The following is a 17,262-nucleotide window of genomic DNA, read 5'->3' as shown; positions in this document are numbered from 1 at the left end:
TAAAAAAAAAAAAAAGACCCCCGTAGAGGTAATGTCGCTCTGCACAACTCGATCTTTATGTTGCCGTGTGGCGCTAATCTTAGTGCTGCACTTATGATGACGCATCCTTCTATTCACTCTATGACTATCTCCATTTTTTTTCCCGCTTTTCCTAAATATTACTAAATACATGACTTCCAGTACCGCTACTTAGATATGTCCTTCTTCCAGGAGTGCATTTCCTGTTGTGATGGGATGATCTGCAACGTGGACATACCGACAAATCAAACAAATGCCGTATTGAACCTCATGAGATCACATCGGAAGTCCGATGCCCACAGGCTGACCGCTTTCTTGCCTGCTCTGGCTGCCTCCATACTAGTCCTGGTGATCCTCTAGCACAAAAGTGAGAAATTAGTCGTCGACTGTTCTGATGACATTATGCCGAAAAGATGGTGAAGTCGTCCTATTGGCGGAAAGTGGGAGGTGACACTGTGGTTAATTAACCTCTATCTGACCGTCTAAATGCACCATCTTAGGATACAGATATTTTCCATGTTTTGATGGGAATGTTTATACCCCTGGAATTGTGACCCAGGAATTATGGACAATCAGTTTTGGTATTGTGACGTCTATGCACTCCACTTATCAGGCATCACAACAAATCCCAGCTGCAACACTTCAAGTATGGGAGGACACAACTGGAGCCTACGTTGCGGACCATGAGTGAGCGGTCACCCCCAGACGGAAATGGAGGGTGGAAACAAAATACTACATTTTTAATGAATTTTCTAGGAGATCACGTACCATAATTCTGGACTGGATTGAAAGTAAGGACAACTTATGCGTCAGGGAACAGTTGTAATAAGACTCTGCTCACCTATTCAGGTTGTGATCCCTCTTGAGCATATACAGTATATGTGCAGCTCCGTGTGTAGAAGGACCAAGGTTCTTCAGCAATGAGATTGGAACAAAAAGTGGATGTCCACAGCTATAGTGCTGCTCTGCTCGGTACAGATGACTCTTCACACAGGATTACGGTGGAGGAATGAATTGTAGTTTATTGGGTCAACTAATTTCTGAAATGTACCCTCTCTTTTTTTCAAGACAGAGCTACAGTTTTTCTTGTGTACTTTCTTCAAGGCATTGATCTTGTGTGAATTTCTGTATAGCATGGAAAGCTCGTTTTGTGAGTTGAGTCGGATATTTTTGTTTGGAGAAACAATCTTTTTGTACTTGGACTTGTTGGTAAAAATCAGCTATTGCCAAAACAATTCCGCCTGATCTGCTTGTATTGGCTAAATGGTATATTATTTAGACATTTCTTATAATGTCCACTTTCAGAATTTATATATCTGTCTGCATCAAATTCTTTAAAGAATGTCTTACTGACTAATAAATTGTTTTGCAAAGAGATGTAATGTCCAAGAAATCATTTTGACACTTACATTGGGGAGTAAAGGTGAATTCCTCTACAAACAAACCAACATCTCCAGAGGGGCGTCTCCAGATAAAAAAAAAAAAAAAAAAAGTTGTCAGTAAATCTCTTAAAAATAAGAATGTTGTTGGCAAATTTTGACTCCTAAATATGTGCATGTTCAAATGCACCCATAAACATAATTGCATAGCTAGGGGCTACACACGTGCCCATAGCGGTGCCTTTGATCTATTGCTATGTCACATTTTGAAACAAGAAGTTATTTTTCAAGAGAAATTCTAAGCTTTCAGATATAAACTTTCTGTATGCAATATTAATTCTGTTCTCATTAAGTACCTCTTAAAGCACTGCAAACCAATATGATGTTGTATATTTGTATGTAATACTGTGACATCCAAGGTAATACAAATAACTTAATTTTCCCAATGTATATACTTAAATATTTTGATTTGATGTGCTGAGTCCCTAAGGTAGCTGGGAAGGGATGTGATATGAAACTACAGTATGTTATCGAGATAAATTGCTTATTATGAAATTTATTCTTGAGATAATTGGTCTTTCAGGGGGATTATTGGGGGTTCATTTGGATCCTCTAAAGTTGATAAAAAAAGGGAATGGTGGGGTTACTGATGTTGAAAAACTTTTTTTTTATCTTTAATTAGGATTCCCTGAGAAAAAACTGTATTGATCATATTGGAGTATTTAGATTGAACGGAAGGAAAGGGGTCTGTGGTTAAAGTGCTGTAGATTGGATCCTATGGTGACGGCTTCGTTTATGTAGTCAGAGAAATCCAGAATAACGACTCATATTCTGATAACTATATATTTAATGTTGTAGAGGGAATAGCTAGCTTCTCCCCATTAGTGAGATTGTCAGAATGGCGTGTGTGGAGTGATGAGGTTTTATTCTAAATGCTGTAGTTTTGTCTTGAAGCGAGTTGACTCCACAAACTACTATTCGCTCAGCCACCGCAATCTTGTGTGAAGAGTCATCTGTATCAAGCAGTGCAGCACTATAGCCGTAGACATCTATATTTTGTTCCATTTACCATAGTTTGTGTTTAAAACAAATGTTTATATTTTATTGTATTTATTTTCATACCATTGACCATTTTCCATATATATATATAAATTGTCTGAATAAGTGTCAATTGGTAGCAATCATTGTGAAATCATTATTTGCGTTATTGTTTGCAACACATCCCTGTTTATATGGGGAAATGGAAAGATAATTATTATGCTGACAAAACATACAATCGGCTGACGAATAAGCATTTACTTGTTTATTGACTAGAGATGGTCTGAATCTTTTCTTGGGACCCGGTCTATTAGACATGTCAGTAATCTGTGGCTGCTGGACGGAGCCCAGTAAACTGCCTCCTATTTGCCAGCATCCTTGGCTCTTGTTTTGAATAGTTGCCCGGGCACAAGGTCAAATGCGCATCACATCGCAAGGATGATGTCACCCCAGGTTGGCCAGAAAAGAGGAATCGGCAAAGCATTCAAGTAATAGGTTCTTTGCTGGGCTATCATCCAGCAGCATGGGATCAGGTTTTGTGAATAAATTCACCCTATCTCTATTATTGACCAATTAATGGACATATTTTCATGGGCACTGAGACTGAGCATTCCCATGAATATTCATTATAAAGTCTTTTAGGAAAATATGCATTAATACCATGATAGATGTTGTTACTGATTGTTAACTGTGTCATCTTAAATGTTCATCTACCATTATAAGATTACAATGTTCTGTCTCTTTAAAATCTGATCTAAGTATATAAACCATTATTGTTATCTAAGTAGTGAATTTCAAAACTATCCTCCCTGCCTAAAAGGGCTAACCACTGCATGGACCCCATACCCATGTTTTCTTGAGATATTTCTATTGTAAATGCTACAGTTAATTTATATGTTCTATGCATTTCATTTCTATGAATCTTTGAGCCAATAGAAGTATAGTACATTTGCACATATTGCTGCACCCGAACGATAGCGGCTGTGAGGCCACACTGCCTAAATAAGGAAAGTCGTCTTACTGTGTAATTAGCCCAAGCTGCAGCCAGTCAGTTGTCAGCTGTTTCCACAGTAGCTGGATACCAGGAAAGCACTCCACCAAACCCAGTTGCTGGATGTGTTTCCTGCTTCTGGGTTACAGAACACTACATTCCTTGTTCTTAAGTAATTAACGCAAGGTATATAACTGCTTGCATACAGTGCTACAAAACGGAAGCATTGGTCATCATCATAAGGTCTACAATGCTTTGGTTCTATAACTGTTTGGATTTGTGCTGAGGCATAATTACTTTTTTATGGGTTTTTTTCATAAGCTCAGGGGTACCGCAATGGGGTTGTCCCTATCCCCATTGCATACAAATTTGTACCTGCTCTGTAGAGAGGATACGATTGTGTTTGCCGGTGTCAAATTGGCCATTATACATTAACATTTCATAATTTGACGTTCATGAACAATGTGTTTATTAATTTGGAATGAAAGCATCTCTCAATGTAATGAATATGAAAATATCTGGAATGTCAGTTAAGGAGGGTTTTCAGAAATTGACCTTCCTGTATCTGTAGATTGAGAATGGGTGATTGATAATTGAGCTCCAATGTATTATGCTGCTGTTGTGGAGAAGGCCCCAGAGTATAGTATAGTTGCCCCTGATAGTGACCAGAATTACTTAATTTTAATAGTGATAATAGGCTAGATTTTTTAAAATGTCTAAAAACTCCATAGAGTGGCAAATAACACTTCATGTGACCCAACTTGTTGAAAACCACACCATGTTTGTATCCCCACCTTCCCTAAATTTGACTGGTATTTTCAGTTGAAAAGTTAGCAACCCCGGATCTAACAATGATCTCTTCTAGAGCCCAGTTAATGTGGAAACGGGGACCGGTGCCAGGCAGGTAGCTGATTGGCTATGGGTTCAGTTGTATTTTTCAATGGTAAGGCTACTTCCCTATGTATGTGCCCAACGGCTGCTGTCAGTAATATGGGTATTCTTGCCAACACTCTTGATTTTCCCGAAACTGGTCCTACAACCAGAACACGAGAAGGTGGACCTAAAGGTGGCCACTTTGGTATCATTTCCAAGATTGAGCTTTAATTTTTTTCCAAATTTTGCAATATAAAATGTTGGTAAGTGTGTGCAAATATGCAATCCTTATTCTTGTACTAACCTTTTTACATTGGCTTCTGATAATACAGAATGTTTAAACACGTAGAGCCTGAAAGTTACGAAGTGGCGTTCAGAGTAGAAATGCCTCAGGGAAACAAAGGGCATGAGGTCTCGTGATACTTTCTATTCCACCTGTGCCTATAAGGGTAAAAATACCTCTACAGGGACAGACTTCTGTCAAATTGAAAAATTGAAAACCCCTGTAGGGAAAAAAATTCCGAGACAGACGAAAATGTAGTCCTGTCTAGTGGTGCACTCTATCTGAGCAAGGAGGATACAATGAAGGATAGTTTGTAAATTCCCGAGGGGGGTCCATGGCACCAATATTTTAATTAGATCCCGTACCCAGAAAAAAATCTTAGACTAATTTGTCCTTTCAGTTAATCACCCATGACACAATAGCCAACACCTTTTGAAACTCTTCAGGGTTTTTATAGGCATAAAAAAGTTTGTTTCCCCCAAAAAAAAAATCCCAAGGACAATGGGTATAATTTTGCAAAAATAAGAGGATGTTCTATGCTCAGACTGGAGGACAATTTTCTTTTTTAGCCGTGTTCTCCTGTAAACAGCGCCACATCTTCACGTGGTTGTGCTTGGTATTGCAGCTTAATACAACCTAAGTGAAGGAGGCTAAGCTGCAGCACCACACATCATTTGGGGCATTGTTTTTGTTAGAAAGGAAACTTTTTGGAAAACGTTGCCATCACATTTCTATTGGATTTATTTTCAGAATTAAGCAGCCATTCACGGCTTTGCACTTCCCCTTTTATAATACTGCTTTCTTATTTTCCAGCTGAGGAGCCTTTGGCATATTGCTGTAGCCCACAGGTCGCAGACCCCTTCTCTGGATGTACCATGTCCATCTAAAATTTATTAAAAAAAGCTAGTATTGCGCTACTTATCTATTACTGATCCCAAGTTACAGAATTAATTATAGCCCAGAGCTGCATTCATAATTCTGTCGTTTGCTATTAGAAACCAACAACAAGCTTATTAGCCAGCAATCCTCATTCCTATCATTCATCATGATATGTTCTCTGTCAGAAGGTTTACAGCTCTGAAGGCTGCAGAGTTATGAATGCAGCTCTAGAGTATTACAAGCTGTAATAAAGGTACAGTACAAAATGGGTAACATTTACAGCACAGGTTCCTTTTATACTTGCACTGTAAAAAAGTGTTTAAAGATGGTTATACCCTATAATCTGTTCACAGTTTGTGATTTGTCTTCCGTATCTTAGAAAAAGAAACAATCTCCTAAAATTTAATTTTTTTTTTTCAGACACATGCACAAAAAATTCTTTATTTCTCAAAAGTGGCCTTATTGATCATGATAACCAATCAGAATTCAGCTTAGTTTCACTAAACCGCACTGGAAAACGAAGTGTGGACTCTGATTTTGGCTTTTGTTTTTATGGGAAGCAGAAATTCCGACTTTTGTTCCATTCATTTCTGCACTACAATTGTTCTAGATGATTTTCGTATTTTATGTTTTTGTTACATTTGTTACATTTTTGTATAATATTTATATGAATAAAACAGTTGTATGAATAAAACAGGCACTTACACGATGTGATGTGTGTTATCTGTAGTCCTATTTCTCCAACTTCCTGGCTCCAGATGTGAAACAAAACTACGGCAAAAAATTTAATAAAATTACTTTTTTTTTTTTTAACGCTGCCATAAATTGGTAATAAAAATGTCTATTTAGTACTCCAAATGACTAAATGTGGCAATTATAAAGTTACTTAAAACATAACGGCACACTTGTCAACTTTATTTATGAAATTATCAGACTTGTGCTGTCGCCGGAGATTTTGGGTTGTACCCACACCCTCTTGTACTTGTTCTCTGACCCTTGATGTCAATTATCCACACCCCACCATTTCCCCAACAAACCGGAGTATAAAAACCCTTCAGAATAACAAATTTTTGAAGATTAAAGTGGATCCTATTTATTATTCTTTGTTTATATAGCGCCATCATATTCCGCAGCGCTGTCCCTAAGGGGCTCGCAATCTAAATTCTCTATCAGTATATCTTTCGAATGTGGGAAGAAATCGGAGAACACGGGGAGAACATACTAACTCCTTGCAGATGTTGATTTGAACCCAGGTCCCCAGCGCTGCAAAGCAACAGTGCTACCCACTGAGCCACCATACAGTGCTAACCACTGAGCCACCATGCTGCCCTGGTCCTAGCAAATTTGCCAACTCTTCCTATTATAGGTTTTCCTCTTCTCCAGAAACCTCCAAGACATTCCAGTAGATTTTGCTGGTTATGAATGATGAATTTTATGTTGTTTTCAGTGCTTTTTACCCAGAATACTTTTTTTTTTTTTTTTTAAACACTCAGACCATAGACAGATACTCTAGATAATCAATCACCTTGCCCCTGCTTGTCAGTGCGGATCTCAGGAAGCAGCCATGATTATCTTGTTGGACAAGCTGTGTTACATGGTAACTGTATAATTATCATTATAAAGAGTATAATTTTCTTCCTAATGAACTGAGCTAGATCACCCTGGGGTATGTCCTATAATGGGCTGTAGAGGGTGTCTGTACAGTATATGCAATTTAAGAGGACAAAATTATCTATCAGGTAAATATCCTCCCATGATCGCTGTTGATTGACAGGTCATTGGCCGTGTACCATGCAAATAACTAGTCAATCAAGGAGGGTAGTGCTAGGTAGGGAATCCAGTGTCAGGCTCTCTCATCACTACAAACAGGATAATAATGACAGATATCACCTCTTTACGGAGCAGATGAGGTCACAGCTCACCTCCTCCTCCTGTACAATGACTGATAACACCTCTGTATACAATAGATAACACAGGATCCACCATTCACAATAGATGTCACAGCTCACCTCCTCCTGTACAATGACTGATGTCACCTCTATATACAGTAGATAACACAGGATCCACCATTCACAATAGGGGATATCACAGCTCACCTCCTCCTCCTGTACAATGACTGATAACACCTCTATATAGAGTAGATAACACAGGATCCACCATTCACAATAGGTGATATTACAGCTCACCTCCTCCTCCTGTACAATGACTGACAACACCTCTATATACAGTAGATAACACAGGATCCACCATTCACAATAGGTGATGTCACAGCTCACCTCCTCCTCCTGTACAATGACTGATAATACCTCTATATACAGTAGATAACACAGGATCCACCATTCACAATAGGTGATGTCACAGCTCACCTCCTCCTGTCAATGACTGATAATACCTCTATATACAGTAGATAACACAGGATCCACCATTCACAATAGATGTCACAGCTCACCTCCTCCTGTACAATGACTGATATCACCTCTATATACAGTAGATATCATCTATTGTGAATGGTGGATCCTGTGTTATCTACTGTATATAGAGGTGATATCAGTCATTGTACAGGAGGAGGAGGTGAGCTGTGACATCATCTATTGTGAATGGTGGATCCTGTGTTGTCACAGCTCACCTCCTCCTCCTGTACAATGACTGATATCACCTCTATACAGTAGATAACACAGGATTCACCATTCACAATAGGAGATATCACAGCTCACCTCCTCCTGAACAATGACTGATATCACCTCTATATACAGTAGATAACACAGGATCCACCATTCACAATAGGAGATATCACAGCTCACCTCCTCCTCCTGTACAATGACTGATAACACCTCTATATACAGTAGATAACACAGGATCCACCATTCACAATAGGTGATGTCACAGCTCACCTCCTCCTGTACAATGACTGATATCACCTCTATATACAGTAGATAACACAGGATCCACCATTCACAATAGATGATGTCACAGCTCACCTCCTCCTCCTGTACAATGACTGATATCACCTCTATATACAGTAGATAACACAGGATTCACCATTCACAATAGGAGATATCACAACTCACCTCCTCCTGAACAATGACTGATATCACCTCTATATACAGTAGATAACACAGGATCCACCATTCACAATAGGTGATGTCACAGCTCACCTCCTCCTGTCAATGACTGATAATACCTCTATATACAGTAGATAACACAGGATCCACCATTCACAATAGGTGATGTCACAGCTCACCTCCTCCTGTCAATGACTGATAATACCTCTATATACAGTAGATAACACAGGATCCACCATTCACAATAGATGATGTCACAGCTCACCTCCTCCTGTACAATGACTGATAATACCTCTATATACAGCAGATAACACAGGATTAAACATTTACCTTTCTTTTTAAGGAGCTGTTCATATCCCAAGCTCCACATCTGCAAAAGGAGTATGTTTGAAAAACCCCCAAAAAGGTATTCTAAGGGGCTGCACTTTTCACTAATGACCTAGGGGTTACACTGCCGTATGCCCGCTTGTGTATCACAACTACACCCCTGCCTTGATCTCACTACCCATTAAATTATTATGACGGGTATATGAATCATGATTATGTAAATCCATCATTTGTCACTAAGGTATTAATGGATACGAGCTGCAATACCAGACTTGACCCCAACACAACGGTGGCGCTGTTTATAGAAGACCGTAATAATGTGTTTTTTTTTCCGTAATGTTGTGATCCTCACTAATATATGATCAGTTAATGAGGGGGACCTTCATGTACGCCATCATCGGATATGTACAGAATACAAATTCATGAAATATAAGTGCAGATTACAATGGAGAATCACTATGAATGTAGAGGAGATCGCATCCAGAAAACAATGATGGTGGGCAAACATTGCTGGGCAGGATTCAACGTGTGCAGCTACGGGGAAGTATTATGCTGGCGCACGACGTGCTTGCAGAGCCAGGAATGCCGGGACTTGTGTCCTGATATTTCCATCCTCCCGTCTTTTACCATGTGTGATGTCTGTCATGGAGGACAATGCATACGGACATTTTTTTTTGTTTTTGTCCTGTCTGAATTTTTTTTCCAGATGGAGGCAACAGACTGCCTTGGTTATGTAAAAAAAAAAAAAAAAAAAAAACCTTGGTTGAGTCTTTCCTGCCAACACTGGATTTTTCAGCAGATTTTTCACCAGCAGGAAAAAAAATCTGCTGCTGATACAGAACGGGTGCACGACCAAAAAAAAAAATAAAAAATCATCATACAGCTATGTAGATGGAAAAATGGGAAGTCCTGCACATGCTCTGTTAGGTTGTACAGGACCTGTAGGGAACCCGTTGTGATTGTATTGTATAATTGGCCCCCACTGAATTTGTTTTTTAGTTTATGTATGAGAGTTTGTCAGAGATTACAATGGAATAATTTGCCTCCATATATTATAATATTTTATTAATATAGCGATTTGGAGAGTAAAAGGCGAGAGGCTGATTTTCCTCTTGGATGTGGAGGCGGATGCGATGCCGCATTTATAGGTAATTAGTGACCTGTTCTCCTGGGCGCAGTAATTCGGGTTATTACGAGGCTGGGTGACCCCACCTCTATGAATGGAGCATCAGCCGACACACGGACCTGTGTTATCCCTCCCGCGCCTTTGTAGTCCTTCGCCGCTTTGTGTTTCCTGTGATTTGAGACGACTCGTTTGAGGGAGGCCACTGCAAAAACAAACCGCTTTCCTCACAATGAGAACAATTTTCCCCTTGAAATTAGCGGAAATCTTTTAAACTCTCCACCCTGGTAATCTTCTACTTACTGGATTTACAGAGGATCCTGCAGGAAAGGCAAAGCCTGAATTCACGTCTCGCCTCCGCGGGGTCAACATGCTTCACTGCTTGTTTTTATTTTGCGTAGCCTTCAGGTGTTCGTCCATAGCCCGGACTGAAAACGAGCCGACGTCTGCAAAAATTTACCAAGTTATTAAACCTTTTAAAGGGATTTTTCACATGTCGTAACATTACGGTATGTTGTATTACTTTCTAATAAAATGTATATGATGAATGACGCCAGTAAATTAGAACTTCCCGAAGCTAAAGATCCATTTACACCATTCAAAGCTGAGAGTTTGGGAAAATTGTTTCCTTTCTAAATAAGGCAAAATTTAAAGGGATTCTGTCGATCTTCAAATGGTAAGGTAGTTAGTGGACTTAGTCGTTATAGAAATCCTACCGGTAGTATAGCTTTTAGTGCTTTATATGGCATAAAAAGATTTATTACTAGTAGTGATGAGCAAACCTGCTGGGATAGGGTGCTAACCAAGCGACGTCAGCGTCCCCAAATAATGTATTCGAGTTCCGCAGCTGCAGCACATGCTGGGATTGCCTGTTTGTTAGGATTGCATAAGAATATTCTCATTCCTAGAAAACAAGCAAAAATTCTTAAAAAAAAAAAAAATGGTGAAGAATTGAAAAACTAATGCCCTGGTTCATCATTCATTTTTTTGCAGGAAAAGTTTGGAATTTTTGTATTTTTGTCGGCCAAATTCATCTCACTTTTGCCGCATTTTTACACTATTTTTGCAGCCCTCATCATATTTTGGGGTTGCCCAGCAATGTGGCCCAATTTATCATTTTGCAATTTTTCCAAAATGTCTCAAGACTTTTGTGTAGTTGTTCTCCAGTGGAGGACACTATGGCACTATTCATTGTTTGTTTTTTTGGTGTTATATTTGTTTAGTCTTTCTTTTTACTCTGGAGCATTTTGCACTCAATTAATCAAAATTATGTGCATTGTTCGGCGATTTAGGTGCTAATGCAAAGATTTTAAAATATTGCATTTTAGTCTTCAACAGCATGCAAAAAAAGGAGACCAATTTTCTACTCCATTACTGTGAATTTTGCAATATTTATAAAAGCCTCAAACGATGAATAAACAAACAATCAAAAACAAGTTATAATGATACGTACCTAAAAAAACCCCAAAAAACTGAAAAACTGGTACAAAAATGCTGCACAAGCTACAACGACTTTAGTTCCAAAAGAAAAATGCTTGAAGACCAAACCTCTATTTCCAAAAGAGGCACCAAAATGATGTTCAGTTGAAGACTAACATACAACATTTTATTTTAAGATCTATTGCAAGGATCGTTTCACATTTTCCTCTAAAAAGGCAAAAAAATGAAGAAAGAAATCCATATTTTAATTTGCATAAATGTCATCTAACATTGAGTGCCATTTCGATAAATTTGGCGCAGTGTCTACCAGTGAAGACAGAAAGACCAAAGACTGAAAAATGACTTTTTTGATGAAACTATGCGTGAAAGTTGGAAAAGTTTCTGTTATGCAATGATTAAAGGATTATTCTTAATTATAGTGCTTTGGAACAAAGCACTATACTGTTATTCCATCGTGGTTAACTTCTTCTTATTATTATTCAGTCCGCAGTTAATGCGGCCCGAACCGCTTCACTCACAGACTCCAGTGAGGTGTCATTTCGAAGCCAGCGTCCCCAAGAGGTGTGCTAAGTATTTTTCGTGTCGATCGGATTTGTAGTTTTGGCGCAATTTGCGTTTGAAAAAAGTGTTTCAATGCATTTCAATAGGGAAATTTTCCCAAACGTTTATAATGGGCCTGATTTCTGAGGCAATTTCTAAAAATAACTGCCACCTGGCTGATTAGCTCATTGATATGCGCAGTCAGACTCAGTTACTATGCCAACGCCTGCGAACTGTACCAAGACACAGTTTTGCCAGATAATATCAACTCTTAAAGTGGCGCCGCCCACCAAATCGGATCCCGAGGTGCGCAGCCCGCCAAATCGGACCCAGGGTGGCGCCGCCCGCCAAATCGGACCCAGAGTGGCGCCGCCCGCCAAATCGGACCCAGAGTGGCGCCGCCCGCCAAATCGGACCCAGAGTGGCGCCGCCCGCCAAATCGGACCCAGAGTGGCGCCGCCTGCCAAATCGGACCCAGAGTGGCGCCGCCCGCCAAATCGGACCCAGAGTGGCGCCGCCCGCCAAATCGGACCCAGAGTGACCCCGCCCGCCAATTCGGACCCAGAGTGACCCCGCCCGCCAAATCGGACCCAGAGTGACCCCGCCCGCCAAATCGGACCCAGAGTGACCCCGCCCGCCAAATCGGACCCAGAGGGACCCGGCCCACCAAATCGGACCCAGAGTGACCCGGCCCACCAAATCGGACCCAGAGTGACCCGGCCCACCAAATCGGACCCAGAGTGACCCGGGCCACCAAATCGGACCCAGAGTGACCCGGGCCACCAAATCGGACCCAGAGTGACCCGGGCCTCCAAATCGGACCCAGAGTGACCCGGCCCACCAAATCGGACCCAGAGTGACCCGGCCCACCAAATCGGACCCAGAGTGACCCGGCCCACCAAATCGGACCCAGAGTGACCCGGCCCACCAAATCGGACCCAGAGTGACCCGGCCCACCAAATCGGACCCAGAGTGACCCGGGCCACCAAATCGGACCCAGAGTGACCCGGGCCACCAAATCGGACTCAGAGTGGCCCCGCCCACCAAATCCTCAACTACCAAACCAGTGTCTGAGGGGCACCCAAGTGTGAAAGTCTTGCAGGGGCACCCGGGCACCATTCCAAAGCACTATCTGTAGTTCCTTCAGGAAATACCCATCTAGTTATTATAGTGCTTTGGCACAAAGCACTATACTGTTATTCCATCGTGGTAAACTTCTTCTTATTATTATTATTATTATTATTATTATTATGGTGCTTGAACCTCCTAGGTTCAAGCAACATATTGTAATCCGATTTCTTATATTTTATTATTATTATAGTGCTTTGGAACAAAGCACTATACTGTTATTCCATCGTGGTAAACTTCTTATTATTATTATTCAGTCCGCAGTTAATGCGGCCCGAACCGCTTCACTCACAGACTCCAGTGAGGTGTCATTTCGAAGCCAGCGTTCCTGAGAGGTGTGCTAAGTATTTTTCGTGTCGATCGGATTTGTAGTTTTGGCGCAATTTGCGTTTGAAAAAAGTGTTTCAATGCATTTCAATAGGGAAATCTTCCCATACGTTTATAATGGGCCTGATTGCTGAGGCAATTTCTAAAAATAACTGCCAATTGCCACCTGGCTGATTAGCTCATTGATATGCGCAGTCAGACTCGGTTACTATGCCAACGCCTACGAACTCTACCAAGACACAGTTTTGCCAGATAATATCAACTCTTAAAGTGACCCGCTCACCAAATCGGATCCCGAGGTGCGCCGCCCGCCAAATCGGACCCAGAGTGGCGCCGCCCGCCAAATCGGACCCAGAGTGGCGCCACCCGCCAAATCGGACCCAGAGTGGCGCCGCCCGTCAAATCGGACCCAGAGTGGCGCCGCCCGCCAAATCGGACCCAGAGTGGCGCCGCCCGCCAAATCGGGCCCAGAGTGGCGCCGCCCGCCAAATCGGACCCAGAGTGGCGCCGCCCGCCAAATCGGACCCAGAGTGGCGCCGCCCGCCAAATCGGACCCAGAGTGGCGCCGCCCGCCAAATCGGACCCAGAGGGACCCGGCCCACCAAATCGGACCCAGAGTGACCCGGCCCACCAAATCGGACCCAGAGTGACCCGGCCCACCAAATCGGACCCAGAGTGACCCGGGCCACCAAATCGGACCCAGAGTGACCCGGCCCACCAAATCGGACCCAGAGTGACCCGGCCCACCAAATCGGACCCAGAGTGACCCGGGCCTCCAAATCGGACCCAGAGTGACCCGGCCCACCAAATCGGACCCAGAGTGACCCGGCCCACCAAATCGGACCCAGAGTGACCCGGCCCACCAAATCGGACCCAGAGTGACCCGGCCCACCAAATCGGACCCAGAGGGACCCGGGCCACCAAATCGGACCCAGAGTGACCCGGGCCACCAAATCGGACCCAGAGTGTCCCGGGCCACCAAATCGGACCCAGAGTGTCCCGGGCCACCAAATCGGACCCAGAGTGACCCGGCCCACCAAATCGGACCCAGAGTGTCCCGGGCCACCAAATCGGACCCAGAGTGACCCGGGCCACCAAATCGGACCCAGAGTGACCCGGGCCACCAAATCGGGCCCAGAGTGACCCGGCCCACCAAATCGGACCCAGAGTGACCCGGCCCACCAAATCGGACCCAGAGTGACCCGGCCCACCAAATCGGACCCAGAGTGACCCGGCCCACCAAATCGGACCCAGAGTGACCCGGCCCACCAAATCGGACCCAGAGTGACCCGGGCCACCAAATCGGACCCAGAGTGACCCGGGCCACCAAATCGGACCCAGAGTGACCCGGGCCACCAAATCGGACCCAGAGTGACCCGGGCCACCAAATCGGACCCAGAGTGACCCGGGCCACCAAATCGGACCCAGAGTGACCCGGCCCACCAAATCGGACCCAGAGTGACCCGGCCCACCAAATCGGACCCAGAGTGACCCGGCCCACCAAATCGGACCCAGAGTGACCCGGCCCACCAAATCGGACCCAGAGTGACCCGGCCCACCAAATCGGACCCAGAGTGACCCGGCCCACCAAATCGGACCCAGAGTGGCCTCAACCCTGAGGGGCTACAACTACCAAACCAGCGCCTGAGGGGCACCCAAGTGTGAAAGTCTTGCAGGGGCAGCCCGGGCACCATTCCAAAGCACTATCTGTAGTTCCTTCAGGAAATACCCATCTAGTTCTTATTATTATTCAGTCCGCACGTAATGCGGCCCGAACCGCTTCACTCTCAGACTCCAGTGAGGTGTCATTTCGAAGCCAGCGTCCCCAAGAGGTGTGCTAAGTATTTTTCGTGTCGATCGGATTTGTAGTTTTGGCGCAATTTGCGTTTGAAAATGTTTTTCCCCTCATTGTAATGCATTTCAATAGGGAAATTTTCCCATAGGTTATAATGGCCGGGTTTCTGAGCCAATTTGAAATGTACCTGCCACCTGCCACCTGGCTGATTAGCTCATTGATATGCGCAGTCAGGCCCAGTTACTATGCCAACGCCTGCGAACTGTACATGACCACACCAGCACAGTTTTGCCAGATAATATCAGCTCTTAAAGTGATAGCACAGCACAATTTCAAAGCACTATCTGTAGTCTTATTATAATTATTGCCCTGCTCACCAAATCGGACCCAGAGTGGTGCCGCCCGCAAAATCGGACCCAGTGTGGCGCCGCCCGCCAAATCGGACCCAGTGTGGCGCCGCCCACCAAATCGGACCCAGAGTGGCGCCGCCCGCCAAATCGGACCCAGAGTGGCGCCGCCCGCCAAATCGGACCCAGAGTGCTGCCGCCTGCCAAATCGGACCCAGAGTGGCGCCGGCCGCCAAATCGGACCCAGAGTGGCGCCGGCCGCCAAATCGGACCCAGAGTGGCGCCGGCCGCCAAATCAGACCCAGAGTGGCGCCGGCCGCCAAATCGGACCCAGAGTGGCGCCGCCCGCCAAATCGGACCCAGTGTGGCGCCGCCCACCAAATCGGACCCAGTGTGGCGCCGCCCGCCAAATCGGACCCAGAGTGGCGCCGCCCGCCAAATCGGACCCAGAGTGGCGCCGCCCGCCAAATCGGACCCAGAGTGACCCCGCCCACCAAACCGGACCCAGAGTGACTCCGCCTACCAAATCGGACCGCCTGAGGAGCACCCAAGTGTGAAAGTCTTGCTGGGGCAACCCGGGCACCATTCCAAAGCACTATCTGTAGTTCCTTCAGGAAATACCCATCTAGTCTTAAAAGTTGTTCTTTTCCGGAAGGATCAAGTATCACACATATCATACAGTATAAGGACGGTATGTTGCTCTATAGTACTATACTACACCAAATATGGATTATACGTAACTTTATAGTTCCATACTATATATGGACTAAAAGTCCAGATCATGGATGTGCCACACAAATGGTGCAATGTAAAGAATGAAGCGCGCCCCTATTGTATAACAGCCCTGCATGCAGGTTCCATTACAATCCTGATACTAATCGCTGTACAATTCCTGATAGGGACTGGACCTCCCAGCTGTAGGGACTGGACCTCCCAGCTGTAGGGACTGGACCTCCCAGCTGTAGGGACTGGACCTCCCAGCTGTAGGGACTCTGGGTGGTCGCGGCCAATGCCTCTGTGACTCCACTGTAGATCTGAGATCCGGCAGAGCAATCATGGCCGATATGCAGCGGTGTAGCTGCATCCGATGGTAGGACATGTTCCCAAGTCCTCCTGCCTTAGTCTATGTATATGCAAAGCTATGGAAGCTAGCTATATATTTTCTGAATATTTATGGGGAGGGTTGGAGGCAACTTCCATTTCTTAAAATGTCAGCATTCTCTGTGACATGCAGAAAGTCACTATGCAGCAAATATGGACCACGAGAATTCCTATTTCATCCCTACTGGTAAATGGACAGATCCCAGGATCACCTTCTACATTAGTGCCAGTAACCCACCTATTATATGGCTAATAGTCACCAACTTGTGTAGTAACAAGCCATGCAGCTATGGACTTTCAATTTCTGAAACTAAAGAATGAAAAATGAATTTCTATCTAGTGGGAATATGTCTGCAGTTTTTAATTTGCTAAGTAATCTGAGAGCAGCATGATCTAGGAGCGGAGGCTCTAATTCCAGTGATGTGTTACTTACTAGGCTGTGCGTTGCCGTTTCAATTTATTCAGCGTTTTATTAGCAGAATATAATCACTACAGGACTAGGAGCCTCATGCTCTCTGGTCAGCTGCACCGTGTAACTCTGTCTCCACCACTGATTGGCACTTTTCTGCCTATGCACAGTAAAAACCAAAGACAGAATCATAATGATTAAA

The 17,262-nt window shown here is 43.9% G+C and overlaps 1 protein-coding gene across 2 annotated transcripts in view; it reads left to right on the top strand.

Moving 5' to 3' along the window:
- Nucleotides 1-6,159, top strand: part of LYPD6B (LY6/PLAUR domain containing 6B) — a 55,140-nt gene extending 48,981 nt beyond the window's left edge. For both annotated transcript variants that reach the window (XM_077272994.1, XM_077272995.1), the window contains exon 5: nt 211-6,159. In XM_077272994.1, coding sequence (XP_077129109.1) covers nt 211-378 — 168 coding nt within the window. In that variant the 3' untranslated portion in view covers nt 379-6,159. The remainder of the gene's footprint in view (nt 1-210) is intronic.
- The last annotated feature ends 11,103 nt before the right edge of the window (nt 6,160-17,262 follow it).

This window comes from Ranitomeya variabilis, chromosome 7 (assembly GCF_051348905.1).
Source record: "Ranitomeya variabilis isolate aRanVar5 chromosome 7, aRanVar5.hap1, whole genome shotgun sequence".
NCBI lineage: Eukaryota > Metazoa > Chordata > Amphibia > Anura > Dendrobatidae > Ranitomeya > Ranitomeya variabilis.
The sequence above is the reverse complement of the archived record's forward strand: the minus strand, read 5'-3'. Positions and strand labels throughout refer to the sequence as shown.